This window comes from Anguilla anguilla, chromosome 10 (assembly GCF_013347855.1).
Source record: "Anguilla anguilla isolate fAngAng1 chromosome 10, fAngAng1.pri, whole genome shotgun sequence".
Classification (NCBI taxonomy): Eukaryota; Metazoa; Chordata; class Actinopteri; order Anguilliformes; family Anguillidae; genus Anguilla; species Anguilla anguilla.
The window spans coordinates 47,780,056-47,795,524 of record NC_049210.1 but is presented as its reverse complement, the minus strand read 5'-3'; the positions used below and the strand labels follow the sequence as shown (position 1 = coordinate 47,795,524).

The 15,469-nt window shown below is 45.7% G+C and overlaps 1 protein-coding gene and 1 long non-coding RNA gene across 8 annotated transcripts in view; both read right to left on the bottom strand.

Moving 5' to 3' along the window:
* Positions 1-568: 568 nt before the first annotated feature.
* On the bottom strand, positions 569-4,933 carry LOC118206968. The gene is made up of 3 exons (XR_004761287.1): positions 4,156-4,933; positions 3,065-3,145; positions 569-2,614 (listed from the first exon to the last, which is right to left on the bottom strand). It is a non-coding gene; the product is annotated as an uncharacterized LOC118206968 (long non-coding RNA).
* A 155-nt stretch (positions 4,934-5,088) lies between these two features.
* LOC118206259 (polypyrimidine tract-binding protein 3-like) overlaps positions 5,089-15,469 on the bottom strand; it is a 28,935-nt gene continuing 18,554 nt past the window's right edge. For 4 of the 7 annotated variants that reach the window (XM_035378678.1, XM_035378677.1, XM_035378680.1 and 1 more), the window contains 11 exons: positions 14,742-14,888; positions 14,284-14,451; positions 13,707-13,817; positions 12,131-12,305; positions 10,480-10,551; positions 9,669-9,808; positions 8,978-9,011; positions 8,382-8,474; positions 7,457-7,673; positions 6,978-7,055; positions 6,322-6,454 (listed from right to left, as the gene is read on the bottom strand). In XM_035378678.1, the coding sequence (XP_035234569.1) occupies positions 6,322-6,454; positions 6,978-7,055; positions 7,457-7,673; positions 8,382-8,474; positions 8,978-9,011; positions 9,669-9,808; positions 10,480-10,551; positions 12,131-12,305; positions 13,707-13,817; positions 14,284-14,451; positions 14,742-14,876 (1,356 nt within the window). In that variant the 5' untranslated portion in view covers positions 14,877-14,888. Of the gene's footprint in view, positions 6,455-6,977; positions 7,056-7,456; positions 7,674-8,381; positions 8,475-8,977; positions 9,012-9,668; positions 9,809-10,479; positions 10,552-12,130; positions 12,306-13,706; positions 13,818-14,283; positions 14,452-14,741; positions 14,889-15,469 lie in introns of those variants that run through there. The other 3 variants (XM_035378683.1, XM_035378684.1, XM_035378682.1) reach the window with 2 other exon arrangements.

Below are 15,469 nucleotides of genomic sequence, written 5' to 3'. Positions count from 1 at the left end.
CCCTCATAAACAGCACTCTGCTGCTCTGATGAAGGATAAGCAGCAGGGTACTGAAGGTCTGCGTGAAAAACACCGGGGGAGGGGGGGAGGGGGGCAGGGCGGGTCGGAGGGGCGAGTAGGGGGTGGACGGTAGGGGGGGGAAGTCCGGGTGGGGGGGGCGAGTGGGGGCTGGGGGGAGGGTGGGTAGGAAGGGTGAGTGGGGGTGGGGCGGGGCGAGGGGGGGCAGGGCGGGTGAGAGGGGTGGGTGGGGGCAGGGGGGGACGAGTGGGGGGTTAGTGAGGGACACAGAGCTACTGACGAATGGTAATTACTGCAGTATGATAATTAATGTCAAAGGAAATTTCAGGTCACTCACACCATTACGGTGCACAATATGTTTCAGCTGACATGGACTGTAACACATAAAATACAGAGAACTCAGAGAGCCACAGAGAGAACCAGAGCTGTTGGCTGAGCAGGGTTTGTGCCAGAAGATGAAGGATAATTTACTGTTATAGAGAGGCTCAACAAAATAAAAACACTCATAATATGATACGGCAATGAAAATAAAGACAAGGATACTAGAGTACTGAGGAAAGCTTGCATATCATGACATTTATTCAAGGCATGCAACAGTTAAATATTGGAAAAAAAGTATGTGGACAGTTAGAGCATAATAACGAGTAATTATAATTTTAATTAAAACCAAATGCAGAAATTCCTCGGAACCATGCAGACGATTCAAACGTGCAATCACGGGTTAATAGGGTTAATACTTTCTCTTCAAACATTTATACATTTTAGAGCATAAACTCAACACAAACTCATCTTGTTTCTCCCCTTCTCTTTGTTAAGGTCATAAAAAACACTTAAAAAGAAATTTGGAACTTCTACTGCATCAAAACATTACGGTTTATATTTGTGCAGTAAAATTCAATTACTGCTGGCCATACTTAACATAATATCCAAAACTTTTTCGGAGGGAAGAGGGGCACTGTTCATGTTTACTTTTGTATTTACAGAACAAAAACACCAAGCTTCAGCAATTTGTAAAAATTAAGCAACCACGAATTTACCTGTTTTCAAATTTTAACAATGTCATGTAAAACCATATATATGGCTTTAAATTGATTTTAAGTGTTAATCCGGTTTGGTTACACTAACAGCTATAGTATTTTATTTTTATATTACTTACAATATCCATAAACTAATATTTGAATTTGTCATAATAACAACATTGTGATCTCACAACCTATGGGACATCTATACAGACTTGACATAACATGAAGCAGATCCAGTTATAAATATGGTTAACAAAAGGCACGTGTGCTTTTGTCCTGTGCCCTTAACCCCAGCAGTAAGAGTATCTTCTGAAATGAAGTGAAATGCTCAAAGCATTGCCTCCACCGTATCGCCAGCCGTTTGAAAATAATCTGGTGGTGAAAACGCAACAGAAATGTCATGTACACAGACATTGAAAGGAGGTGAGGTCTGACTAGTTGAAAGATAATAGAAGTGACGAGATGTTAAGCCTGTGGGATAACTAATGCAAAGGAGCTTACTTATGGGTAACTGCTGTCCCACTGTGTCCTCATAAATATTTACAGCCTAAAAACATTTACGAGACACAAGCTCAGCACGGCTATTGAAAATTAGAGAGAGAATATAGAAAGCAAGGATAAGTGAACAGAATGCAGAACATTGTTTATTTTTTTGTAAAAGTACCATATTGCAAAAGCACACAAGGTTTAGTGATTTAGGACAGGGTCGCTGAAAAGCACTTCCTGTTGACCTGTCCAAAATGGGAGAGCTGCAAATTGCTAATGAAATGATACTTTATAGGAGTGACTCCAAAGGTTCCCGTGCTGTTTAGGAAACCCCAGATGTTCATTTTTGTTGCTTGTTTTGGCAACCCTTCCAGGAAGCCAATCGGCACAAAGGCGGAATCTGATGTAGATTCTGAGACATTGTGTATCGAAGATGCAACCAAATTTTGACAAATCTCCCACTGTGCCTCGTGGACTTTCCCCTCCCCAAACCATCTGTGTGTGTGGGCCAGACCCACTCTCATCCTCCACCAGTCAGGCCTACCGCTGTTCCAGTGCTTTCCATTTTGTAGGGCGCTGTACAAATAATACATTCTGTTATTGTCTGTTCACTCTCAACACTGGGAATAAAAAACAAAACAAATCCAATGTTTCAAGTGTCAGTGTAGTTTAGATGGATACAGTCCAGTCAATGGTTAACTATATAAACTCACAAAATCCCATTCACAGTTCTGAACTACCAAAGGACTGTATGTCATTACCATATAACCCTTGAAAACCCAGAATTTATAATATGATGAAATATTAACCCAGGCTTTAGTCAGACCACAGGAAATAGACTACAACTGCAGGTAAGTATAAATACAACTGCAACTTAAAGTTCTCTAGGATTTAATTCTCTGGAATTTAAAGCTTCTCAGCCATCTTCCATACAATGTGTAGAAAAACCTGTTGGATGAAGCCCAGCAGCTAATCCCATGGGAATAAAATGTGCAAGCAGGGAGCAGGCCTGTAACAGATGGATTGAGGCAATGGAGGGACAGCGCAACCCAAGACCAACGCTTTTGCAACCTGCTATTGCAGAAATCCTTTTGGAAAGAAACAAGGAACTCTTCACATTTCCAAAAGATACTGTTCTGGGATACGGGTTACAGCCTAGCCATACATCCATCCCTCAGCACCACTCAGATTTCTGTGAAACCTTCATAAAGTTAAACATTATTTACCTTTAATAAATACATTAAGACACATTATGAACGTTCATTAATATTATTGTTCTACAGTGTATGTTTATGTACATTAAGTAACAGTTTTGCTGTGCCAGTGCTAGACTATACAACATTTGCCACTTATTCGATGAACGTTCCTTGATCATTTTTATCTAGTCATGCTAGCAGGTCTGCAGGCAGGTTGCAGAGAAGGCTGTGTGTGGCAGTCTATGGGCGTGTGTAAATACACATAGACATTAATAGAATGAAACAGTATATAAATAGACTGTATGGCAAATATAAGCTATGGAAGTTTCCCTGGATACCTACATTGTAAACTGTAATGTGGTCCACCTGAATCTGTGGAGGTCGCGTATAGCTGATGGGCTTATGGTCACTGGGCATTCCAAACTGTGTGATACCAAAGGGAAAAAGGCAATGAGATCTTAACCTAAGAGGCGATCTGTATTTCTGTTATGTGCACACATCCCTTATTAGAACAGACAGATAACCCATGAATAATGAGGTATGTAAAGTGACACATAACTTCTGACATTTATTGAAACGGTGGAAATATAATAAAAATGTTATGGGGGACACACAAAACAACAGGGGCGATATTTGAAAGTCATGGTTTATTGTGAAAAATCGATTTAAGTAGTCTCAATTCTGTGAGGAACCTCTGAGCCTACTACTGAACGCTGGCAGAGTTTTAATCTTAAGACCTGTTCTTAAAAATGGACTTAAGTCGCTGGAATGCAATATGAAGCTGACCTGTTTTACAAGATGGAGAACCTGAAGCCATCCAGCGCATTCACTTCCCAAACAACAGTGGCAGATCATGTGACATCATGAAAATGAATTTTCTAAATGCAACCATATGGACAGTTACGCCAGACAGTATAGAGCCAAATGAACAGAGGGAGGACCAGAGGACCTCCAGGCTTACTAAACGCTCACAGATACGCAGCGAAGAACAGACACAAGCACACTGCCTGACTGAACAGCAGTGAGGCCTTTCACTGAAAATGACATGCAAACCTTAAAGCAGTGTGATTATACCTGTCCTTTTTCTACCCAGCACCTGTGAAGCATAATGGATGAGTTTACAGCATGACCTCATTATATTTCAACAATTACTTTCCACACACAAATACACATTTAAAAATGACCCATTCAAATCAACACATAAAATAAACCAGCCCTCTCACCAGCCCCACAAAAACATGTATGGTAAGAAGTCTAAAACCTATGATTGATTATAATAAGGCACGTACAATAAGAATTTAACTGAATACACGGAAAAACACCCCCTTCCCCCTTTCTTTCCCCCCCACGTCTTCTTGAGCCGTTACAGTGGTACAATAAACCCAACAAGGTTTCCGATTTTTTGTTTTGTTCTGTAAAAAAGAACAACTTACCAAAAATAAGTAACTTCTTTACAAATGCAACAGTCCTTTAAATATATAAACCTGAATATTACCGTTGTATTTAAGACTGTAAACATCTCTTTTTAATATTTAAGAAGTGCTTGCTCTTTCTATGAAGTCTCCAGACTGCTCGCTGACACAGAGGGGACACGCCCCCCGTCACGCCACTCGCGGGTTTCCATGGCAACCCCTCTCGGAATGTTAAGGCGGGCCTCGAGCCGTGCAGCGGTCACACGGAGGGGGCGTGGCCTGTTGTATCTGAATGGCGCTGAAGAGCGGGAACACACACACGCACACACACACACACACCACAGTCCTGGCAGCATGGGCCATGCGTGTGCCTCAGAGTCCGAGTCTCAGGTGTGTGTGCAGTTCTCAGAGAGATCAAAGGCAGGTGTGTGTCCTGTGAGAGCACAAGGCTAAGGAAAGAGTTTCATCTCCCCCGGGGGGCAAGGGGGGGGGTTAATTTCAAGAGTAACAGAGGAAAAAAATATAGTCGGCTAAAGATATCCTCAAGTAGGCTGTTGACATCTCTGCTTGTTGTCTTGAGAGGAAAATGAAGGGGAAGAAAGCAGAAAGTAAACCCTGGAGATTTAACCCAGACAGAGACTCATAACTGACTGGAGCGCTCTTCTAATCTGTCATATCTCACGCCCCTGAGTTCACCTGGGAGCACATGGGTCCCGCTGGCCACACACCCTGGTGACAGCGCAGAGACAGCACAGAGACAGCGCAGTGACAGCACAGACACAGCGCAGTGACAGCGCAGTGACAGCACAGTGACAGCACAGACACAGCGCAGTGACAGCGCAGTGACAGCACAGAGACAGCACAGTGACAGCGCAGAGACAGCACAGTGACAGCGCAGAGACAGCACAGTGACAGCACAGACACAGCGCAGAGACAGCGCAGTGACAGCACAGACACAGCGCAGAGACAGCGCAGAGACAGCGCAGTGACAGCGTAGTGACAGCGCAGAGACAACGCAGTGACAACGCAGTGACAGCGTGGTGCTGTTGGAACGGCCGTGACATGGCCTCTATCTAACCCTAACCCTCCCGGCTTTATTCACAGTTTCTGTTATGTCACTGTCTGCTTCCAGAGACAACCGAATTCAGTTCTCTGGTTAATGGATGCACTGTGCTGAGAGCGTGCTTATGGGAGTTGGCGGAGGGAACTCAGTGTTGTGTATAAAGCTCATGTACAGAAGCGATTAACGGCAGTCTTTTCTTTTTTTATATCAAGTTGCTGACTTTGATAACCCAATGTCGTTGCCCAAAAAAGAATTAATAAAATAAAAACCCTCGGCCTAACATATAAAAACACATCCTTTATAACTTAAAAAACCCCAAAAATCCAGAAGCGAAATCCAAAATCAGTGTGATGTGCGAGTCTGCAGTCTGTTTGTGCGCCTGGCCTTCGCAGGGAGCAAACACACGCTACAGTGAGACTTCTGAACCCCCCATGCCTGTCACCCTGCTGAACCTGTGCCTGTCACACATGCAACCGTTATTTAAAAAATAAATCCCCTCATGATTCCCCTGCATGCCTGTGTGAGGCTCTCCAAGCACTCCAGCGATGAAGGTCCTCTTTGGGCTGCACAGCTGGCACATAATTCCATTTTCAGGACAGAAGGATACATGGCTTTCCACGGGTTCATTAGCTTCTGTACGGTTCCAGCAAGGCTGAATCGTGAATCCTAGGGTACAGGGTGGGTGCTCCCACGTGCCTATACCTGCCCTCATACCAAAAACAGCCTGACTTTGTTTCTTGCAGCATCTGATAGCATTTTACAAGATTTTCCTGATTTTAAAAAAGGCTTCTGTGTCCGATTGCAGAGTTAATTACTTGTCCGTATAAAGACATAATGAGCAGAGGCTCTGAGCCAGAGCTCACTGTGGACTGTGAAGGCTCAAACGGGACACTGTGCAGCGGTTAGAACATTCCCTCATCTGCCTCAGAAACGGATCTCTGACCCCCCCAGCCTGTCTGATGGAGCCCTCATGCGCCTTCTTTAGTGTTTTGCTCTCATTATTTCACTTGTGAACATAAATCCTCTGTTGCTTCTCTCTCTCTGTGGTCCTCAGTGCGAGAAGATGGCAGCCGGGTGGGCGGAGTCTGTTTAGTGGGCGGGGTCTGTTTGGTGGGCGGAGTCTGCTAGATGGTGGATTTGGAGAAAGACACACGGAGGTGGTGGTTCTCTCCCAGGTCGTGGTTGTGGAGGTCGATCAAGGCCTGGATGGCCTCCTCCACGGAGCCCAGCTGGATCAGCGCCATCTTGCGATCTTTCCTGCAAACGAAAGACAGCCTGTCAGCCTGGGCACAGAGTGGAGAGCCGTTCAGCAGTAATGACACTCCAGTCTGGAATTCAGGAAACGAGCGGCCAGATTCTTATTTCAGTCACTTCAAAGAGCAACCGGGATCAGGAAAGGGTCTATGCGCTGATGTGTTGGGTGGAATACTATTGGAACATTTCCCCGTTAAGTGCTTCCCTCTAGTGGCAAAACATATTTATTACACACTCAATCCTAAACTGGGACCTGAAATTCAGATCCCGAAGGGCTGCAATGTCTGCAGGTGTTTCTGAACTTAAATATTTTATTTCAGTGATTAATTAGCTCAAAATAGAGTCCACAATCCTTGTTCATGATGTCTAAATTAGCTGCTGACTGAAAAATAACTAAAACTCTCCTGTTTAGAAGCCTTGCTATAAAGTATCATAACATTATACACAGCAATTAGTCTACTTTACAGACAGAAACTCCCCCCAGAGGCAACTGAAAAACAGAGCCTTGGTTATACATCCAACTTACAGGAAGAATTTGAAGGCCCTTACTGAATACCCACAGCCAGTGAACAGATCCTGCAGGATTTCATCAGTGACAGAAGGACTGAGGGGAGAAACAGAGAGTAGTGAAAAGATGATTAAACAGAATCAAGCCACAGGACAGCACGATCAGTAAAAAACCAACAGTAGCTCAGCACATTTTTAACACTGCTTCTGTACACAGTCTGCTTAAATATACTCCAGACAGACTATTTAAACCAAAATATCAGAAAACATGCAAAAGATCAATGTAGTGAGCATGTGTGTATGCGTGTGTGGTGTGTGTGGGGCGTGTTTTGTGTGTTGCGTGTGTGTGCATGCGTGCGTGTGCTCGTGAGTGTGCATTGGGCGAGATGCGGCTATTAGATATGATATGAGAATGATTCACTATTGGGGCTGTCACGCTTATTAACAATACCCAGCAGTCGGTACCACTCCGCTGGACAGACAGACAGACAGACGTACGGGATGTTGGACAGGTGCAGAGTGGCGGACGGGGGGAAGATGTTCTGGAAGTTCTTGGAGCCGGGCTTTTTGAAGCGGTGCAGGGGGGAGCCGCTGTAGTCCTTGGTGAGGCCCTGGTCCTCCTGGCCCTCCCGGGGCAGCTGCACGCTCTGGTGCCGTGAGACCGTCACCCTCATCACCCGCCCATGCAGCCGCTGCCCGTTCAGGTGGCTCATCGCTGGAGTAGAGAAGCACAGCCATCAGTCACAGCCATCAGTCACACGCTAGGTATGCTTTCACAGACACGCTTTCACAGGCACGCTTTCACAGCCAAGCACAGCCATCAGTCACAGCCATCAGTCACACGCTAGGTATGCTTTCACAGACACGCTTTCACAGGCACGCTTTCACAGCCAAGCACAGCCATCTGTCACAGCCATCAGTCACACGCTAGGCACGCTTTCACAGGCACGCTTTCACAGGCAAGCACAGGCATTGGTCACAGACACGCTTTCAGAGGCAAGCTTTCACAGACCAACAGGCCAAAATGCTCTGTTTCGTCTATGAACTCTGAGGCTCTTACTATGAGACGCTACACTCTGAAAATGGATAAGATATTTCGTCCCTTATTGTCCATTTTAGGAACGGCCTTCATAAACCGTTTTTTAAAACACAGAATGGTTATGCACCAAAATACAAACTACCAGCCAAACTAAAATATTTAATCTTCTAATGAACTTCAGTGAAGTGGTGAGATGACTTTTTCCTTTCGGGCTCATAGCCTTTGGAATGCTCTGCCAAGCTATAGTACGGAGGCACTATTCATTGACAGATTTTTACTGTTGCGTTCTCTCTCTCTCGTTCTCTCTATAATATACTGCTGTTAAAAATGAAGCCCATTTTAAGAATACAGACGTCGATTTCGGTCGTGAGAGACGGGACTCACCCAGCTGCGCCTGGGTGGCATCAGCCATCTGTATTAAGGCATTTTCTTTCTTATTAAACATGATCTTCACTCTGTGCACATCCCCATAGACACCTACAGAAACAGGAAGGAAGAAAGAAAGAAATTTATACAAAATGGCAAAATACAGCACAAGAATATCACACCCACAAAATGTAAACTTAAGCGCCACACCATAAACAAAACACTTACACACTCACGCACTCACACGCTCAGGCACACACACATATAAAATTACTTGTATGCAAAAAATAACTTATGAAATTATGTTTACTTGGAGATTTGGTGAGTCTATAATATGTAAAATATACATAGGAATAAATACAGTACGGATTCTTGTCAATTTTAAAGTCATACCATACCAGACGGCTACATTTTTTGCAACTGTACATAATATTCATCATTCAGACATTGATACTTTTGAAATGACCAAAGCAATGTTAATGTAGGCAGGTCAGTTCTAGGTTCTTCTCTCTGGATGCATGGCTGTGTTTGACATTGAAAATAAGGATAAGGCCTTTGGAATTGAAACACACTTTTAATAAGCAAGTGCTTTTGCTAAAACCTTTTATTCTTACCAAACAAGATGAAGAGTCCATGTGGCGATATGCTCTGCATGAAAGAAACATCAGAGTTGGCCATTAAAAAAAGAAGATAATTCAAGAAGCCAGAGAGAGATATGAAGAGTTTGACTTTCATTGTGTGGTGTATCTTTGTGCAGAAATAAACAGACCAGGAAAGTTAAAAATTGAGAAAGTAAAATAAATATTTTCATCTTTTTTTGATTGGTTTGACAGTGTTTGAAATTTAGTGTTTGAATTTAGCCTCTGCTTCATATTTTTTTCATTGAGGCCATTCCCTTTGCATATTTGATGTGTCTCTTCCTAGGGTTCACCATTAGTGGGCATTTTATGAAAACAATCCAGTTTAGGGGCTGGAGATATATTAATATATCTATATATAAAACTAAAGCTGCTGCTCATATATAAAATTATCTGCTAAATGCCTAAAATGTGAATGTAATTCACCCCCAAACCAATCTTTTCTGAAAAGGGCTGATGTGGGTGCAGGCTTCTGCTTTGGTCTAGCACTACGACACCCAATTCACCTAAAAGCCAGCACCCACATCGGCCCAATTCAGATAAGACTGGACACCCCTGCCCAAAACAGAAAGGCTCCTCTATGGCCTCAGGTGTCTGTGGTGAGGCTGTGGAGTCGAGGGGAGGGGAGAGGAGGTGAGGGGAGAGGGGAGGGGGTTTGGGGGCTCACGCTGGGGTTGAGGTTGGACACGAGGAGCACTGAGTTCATGGCAGTGTGTGGCATGCCGTGGATGGCCATCCTGCCCGCCATGGCTGAGCTGGGCATGCTCAGGGTTTCCAGAGTGCCTGGCATCATCTGCAGGGACAGACCTGAGGGGGGGGGGGGGAGGAGAGGAGGAGAGGGGAGGGGAGGGGGAGGGGGAGAGGGAGGAGAGGAGGAGAGGAGGAGAGAAGGGAGAGGGGGAGAGGAGACGGTGGGTGAAGGGAGAGGATGAAGCCACTAATAGTGTGGGGATCTCCTTCATTCCCAGTTCCTACTTTTCATAACTGTCTCCTACATTTCCCACAAGTTTACATTTTGGCTGATGCACCTATTTTAAATTCTGCACGACACGGTGTCATATGAAGCTAAAAACCAGAGCTTGAGCGATTGAATTCCAGCCTGCATACTTCACAGATTCTCTCTGTTGCTTACCAGCAGTAAGTGAGCACCTGAGCGGGGCCTACCTGCAGTGCACCTGAGCGGGGCCTACCTGCAGTGAGTGAGCACCTGAGCGGGGCCTACCTGCAGTAAGTGAGCACCTGAACGGGGCCTACCTGCAGTAAGTGAGCACCTGAGCGGGGCCTACCTGCAGTAAGAGAGCACCTGAGCGGGGCCTACCTGCAGTAAGAGAGCACCTGAGCGGGGCCTACCTGCAGTGAGTGAGTACCTGAGCGGGGCCTACCTGCAGTGAGTGAGTACCTGAGCGGGGCCTACCTGCAGTGAGTGAGTACCTGAGCGGGGCCTACCTGCAGTGAGTGAGTACCTGAGCGGGGCCTACCTGCGTGGGGAAAGCTGATGGGACCGAACGCCGCAGCTCCGCTGTACGGTGACGGGATTATCCCCTGGGCCCCTGGGAACAGAACGGCGGGAACACGCGGGCGGGGTCACCATCGCTGAAGGGGACTCTCAAACACTCACAGAACCTCACCTTACATTTATCAGAGTCCGTTATCCAGGGCGACTCACAAATCAAAAGTCAGAAATGCGTTTAAATGTATATATAAACACAGAAAATTACAGAAAAGAATACACTAATTAGCAACAGCGGTAATGCTATACTCAACTAGCAACCACCATTTCTGGTTTTGCTGGACCTAAAATAAAGGTTGAGATTATTGGATAAATTAAACATAAGGTTTTTGGGCAAACCTACACAGTAAAGTGTTCAGTGTTAGAACAGCTCTTACAGAGTACATATGGTCCCTATTGGACTCATATTTCGAGTGAGAGTTTCTGTTTTGTTAGAGTTGAATTAGCACTGGGCATTTTACTGTGTGTGTCCGAGCAGGTTGGAATTGGCATTTAACATCATGACATTTATCGACTGCATCACAGGATGAGTCACACGATCAATAAATGCCCAACCTGCTCGACAAGCTTCCCTATAAATTTTTATTTCCAATAATGAGAAATGTTCCCCTCACCCCAGAGAAACGTTTAACAGAATACAAGGTTTTAACGAAGCATTATTGCAACGCCAAAATGAAAAGGAGGTCGCTCTGGTCTAAACAAACTGCCTAATGGCTCAGTTTAGCACTCTGCAATTTGGGCCAATCTGGCTGTCAGAGAGGCAGAGTGGATGGGCTCGAGCAGCCCTCCGGGTGTCTGCGTTGGGGCGGGGGAGGGGTGTATGTGCTTTAGGGGAGGAGGGGGAGGGGTGTATGTGCTTTAAGGGAGGGGTGGGGGGGGGTTGATTTACTGGCTTCAAAAAAGAGGCAGAAGCAGGGGCCGGTGTCTCTGTGAGTGACAGTCCCCCCCTGGATGTACATGGTCTGGGCCTCTGAGATGCACAGACCCCCCCCCCCACTTGGCCCCCCACCCCCTGATAAATTAAAATGTTTCTCTGGGGGCCGGCCTCTGTTGTCCAGGCCATTCAGAAACTTTGGGTTTGTGGTTCTGATAAGGGCCTCCTGCTTCCTTTCAGTGCGGAAGGTGTTGGAAGCTGATAACAATAACACCAGGGCCCAGACAGGGCTCCTGTCCATCAAACGGGCGGGAACAGGTCCCGATGAAACAAAACAGAACCAATTTAAAGAAATATTAGGGAGGAAAAAAACAAAACTACGTTCAAAATCCTTTACAGTGGAACATGAATTAATCTATAAAATCATAACTTAACACAGAAAAATTTGAGTCAAGAATCTGGAAATAAATATACATAAAGCACACATACTTGGCCGCCAGGCTAGGTGGGGGCGGGGGGGGGGGGGGTGTTTTAGGTGGCATATTAGATCGATATGGCAGTTTAAAGGCCATACATGTTTTCCGTCTGAAATAACTGATAACCTAGTAAGCCAATCTAACACACTGGTGTCCTCTTGTTCATGCATGCCAGGTATGACTGTAATTCACCCAGCGTCACAGCCGCGGAGCCACTGAGCTCTGAACTGTGTTTGGGTCAGGCGGCGGGTGGGGGTCGCCAGGCCTACCAAACGCAGCGGCCATGGCGTGGTCCAGGGTGGGCTGGCTGTCCCCGGACGGCAGGTCCATGCGGGTGAAGTCACGGCTCTTGTCGTTGTTGTATTTGACGTTAAGGCTGGTCAGCTTGGAGTACTCCACACGCAGGGTGCAGCACGCGTTGTAGATATTCTGGCCGTCCAAAGCCTGAGAACGAGGACCAAAAGTCAGGGACAGTACGGAAACTGGAAAGAAAAATGTCTCCTGATGTAACATTACTTACATTTTGTTCAAAATATCCAAATAATCAAGGAATAGAAACATTTAACATACTGATTTGTTCACCAAATAATGATGTAGCAATATATATACCGACTTCCCACTTTTTTGTGAGAGGAACAATCTTTCTTTGTAGAACTGGGTCTCTTCTAAACAACAGAAAATACTGAATTGCACATGATAATGGTTTAACTTAACTAACGTTGCAGCAAAATGAAAAAAAAGAATCCAGTTAGAACTAATATCATCTGTCCCTCGACACACTGTGTTGTGACATTCTTTAGAGAGAGGAATACTCATTAGAAAGAGAACAAGAGTGCCTTAGGGGGGGTTTTGAAGCTACAACCGTAAAAGAGGACTGCCAATTAGCTGAACCCCTAATGACCAAAATTCGTCAGTGGAATTCTTCCAAGGAATCCAGCAGAGCACACATGAGACACATCTGCATTTTCACTAGAGAAGCCCAGGAGAGCAGCTCAGGGCTGCCGGCGTCCCTCCTGCATGAAACACACCGATCTGCTCCGTTTCCCCAGGAATGACGTTCATACAGAAACAGCCTCGATTCACTAAACAAGAGCCATTCGCTCCCGCCCGCCCCCCCCCACCCCACCCCACCCCACCCCTCCTTAGGAATACCTCAGTGTCTTATCTTTGAGTGATTTGGCAGGAGGTCCTTTCTCTTTGCAAATCTCCCAAAAACATTTGTGCGATGCGTTCCCTGTGCAGCGCTGACATACTGTTATGTGACACGAGCACAAAGCAGCAGAGCCGTGGAGCCGAGCGGTAATGACTCGCGCTCCTGTTCCAGCGGTGCTAATTACGCAGCCGATGGGGGGACAAATTAATCACAGGGGACTGGCACTGGCACGGAGAGGAGAGAGCGGGTTAGGGAGGAGCAGAGCAGCCAGCAGGCTGGTAATCCTCTGTCTGGCGCTCAGAGAATGGCGGAATCTCTCCCACATGGCATCAGACAGGTTTACTCTGATCTGAGGACACTGGGGCAACAGGGGGAGACCCAGAGGAAGGAGTCACATGACCAACCCAATCCCTCATTGTCTGACGTTCAGCTTCTGAAGTCTAAGAGATTTAAGTAATAATTCTGTAACACTGCTGTCCTGTAACAAGGTTACAAGACGGGTAGAAGTAACCAAGCAACAAGCCTCTCAGACAATTTAATTAATTACTGTCATCGGATGCAAAGTGATACTGGCATTGCCTCGGTATGATTTATATTACTAAGGAAACGGTATATTACTAGGATATTCAATCCCTGCATGCTTCCACCAGCACACAGCTGTAATATACGGTGCAGAGTATTCCAGTACTGACCAGTTTGGCATGGTGAGCATTCCCTGCATCACTGTACTGTAGCAAGGCCTGGAACTGGTTATTCTTGGTGAAAGTGATGATCTTCAGGACTGTCCCGAACTTTGAGAAAATCTGCAGTGGAACACAATACAATGTATGAACACAGTACAGTTCTCTAATGTACTTCTCAACATTGGCTTGGCTTAGAAGCAGCCATTAGAAGCAGACACCCAGAGCAGACAACACGCTTGACTAAAAATATTACATGGTTTAAGATGATGGTAAGATTGAAAGACTAAATTCTAACTTTCACAAACTGGGCTGAACATTACCTCCCCTCGTACATCTAAAATGGAGTAGCCACCGGGAGCCAAACCATCCACATCAATCGTTCCCCTGTTACCACGGACAGGCTGTCTGGTGCTTAAAAATAAATAAATAAATAAGTAAATCTATTTATGGTGTGTGATTGCCCAGATAGGGCAGCCCATGGTCAATTCCAATGTCCTGTCATGCTGTAACCTTGACTCTAAAAAATAGTGCTATTTAGACTGCCCTTTATAAGTGAACAGGAAATGAGAGGTGTGGACAGACTGACCTGGTGCAGCACTTCCAGAGAGACAGGGTAGAACAGGTTCTCCACAATGATACGCAGCACCGGGCTCTGGCCTCCCATCATCGTGCCATTGCTGGCCGATGCCGACCTAGACAGACTCATACTCCCAGAATGCACTGCATTCGCTGTCTGCAGTGCTGCACTTGCTCTCTGGAAGAGATGTTATTACAGTCATTACGCATTTAGCGGGCAGCCCCATCCAGGGCTATTTGCCACGCTAAACGCTAGCGCAGCCAGGCGCGATGCAGTGTAAAGCAGCATAGCACACTCACTCCCTGGCGTGTCCGCTACATGCTAAACGCTAAACGCTAACGCAGCACGGTGCGATGCAGTGTAAAGCAGCACAGCACACTCACTCCCTGGCGTGTCCGCTACACGCTAAGCGCTAAACGCTAACGCAGCGCGGTGCGATGCAGTGTAAAGCAGCAAAGCACACTCACTCCCTGGCCTGGCAGGCCGTCGGTCTTGAGCTCGCGGTGGTTTGAGTACTGGACGAAGACGGGCGGGTTGCGGAGCTGGGGCGTGGTCGCGGTGTAGTAGTTCAGCATCGCTATGGCAGCGTCTTCTGAGGCCATTTCTATAGAAGCCTGAGTGAGGCGGAACAGCAGAACTGTGCTAAACTGACATCAAATGGGTTTCACTGAGCTGCAAAGCTGGACACACTGAACCAAAAACAACAACAATTTTACATAAAAGTGTGTCCACATGAGTCTCTTTCATAGGTAAAGCAGAAGCTCAAAAAACTAACTGCAAACTCAACGGTCAACCAAATGGATAAGAAACTAAAATTTCTTAGAAAGTACCACATTACCATGGAAAAAACAGGTATTAAATGGGAAATGTCGCACTATACAGTAAGAGGAAAGAAATGCATATACAGGTACAATCAAAATAAGGAACATGCCATTGCACTATTCCTAAAGAACAGAATTTGGGAAGTGGACAGTTTTTCAATTTTCCACAAAAACGCCTGTAGACAAAAGAATTTCAATGTGAAATCTGATGTTAGGCACCATGTGGAGAACACACTAGAAGAGGAAACATTAATGCAAGCATGTGTGAAAAGCACTTGACTAGAAGATTACACTTTTAGCGCAAAAATTACTCGTTACCTCCAAAGGGAAAAGTGAACAAGCTTCTACAGTGTTCTGTTCTGACAAGCTGCCAT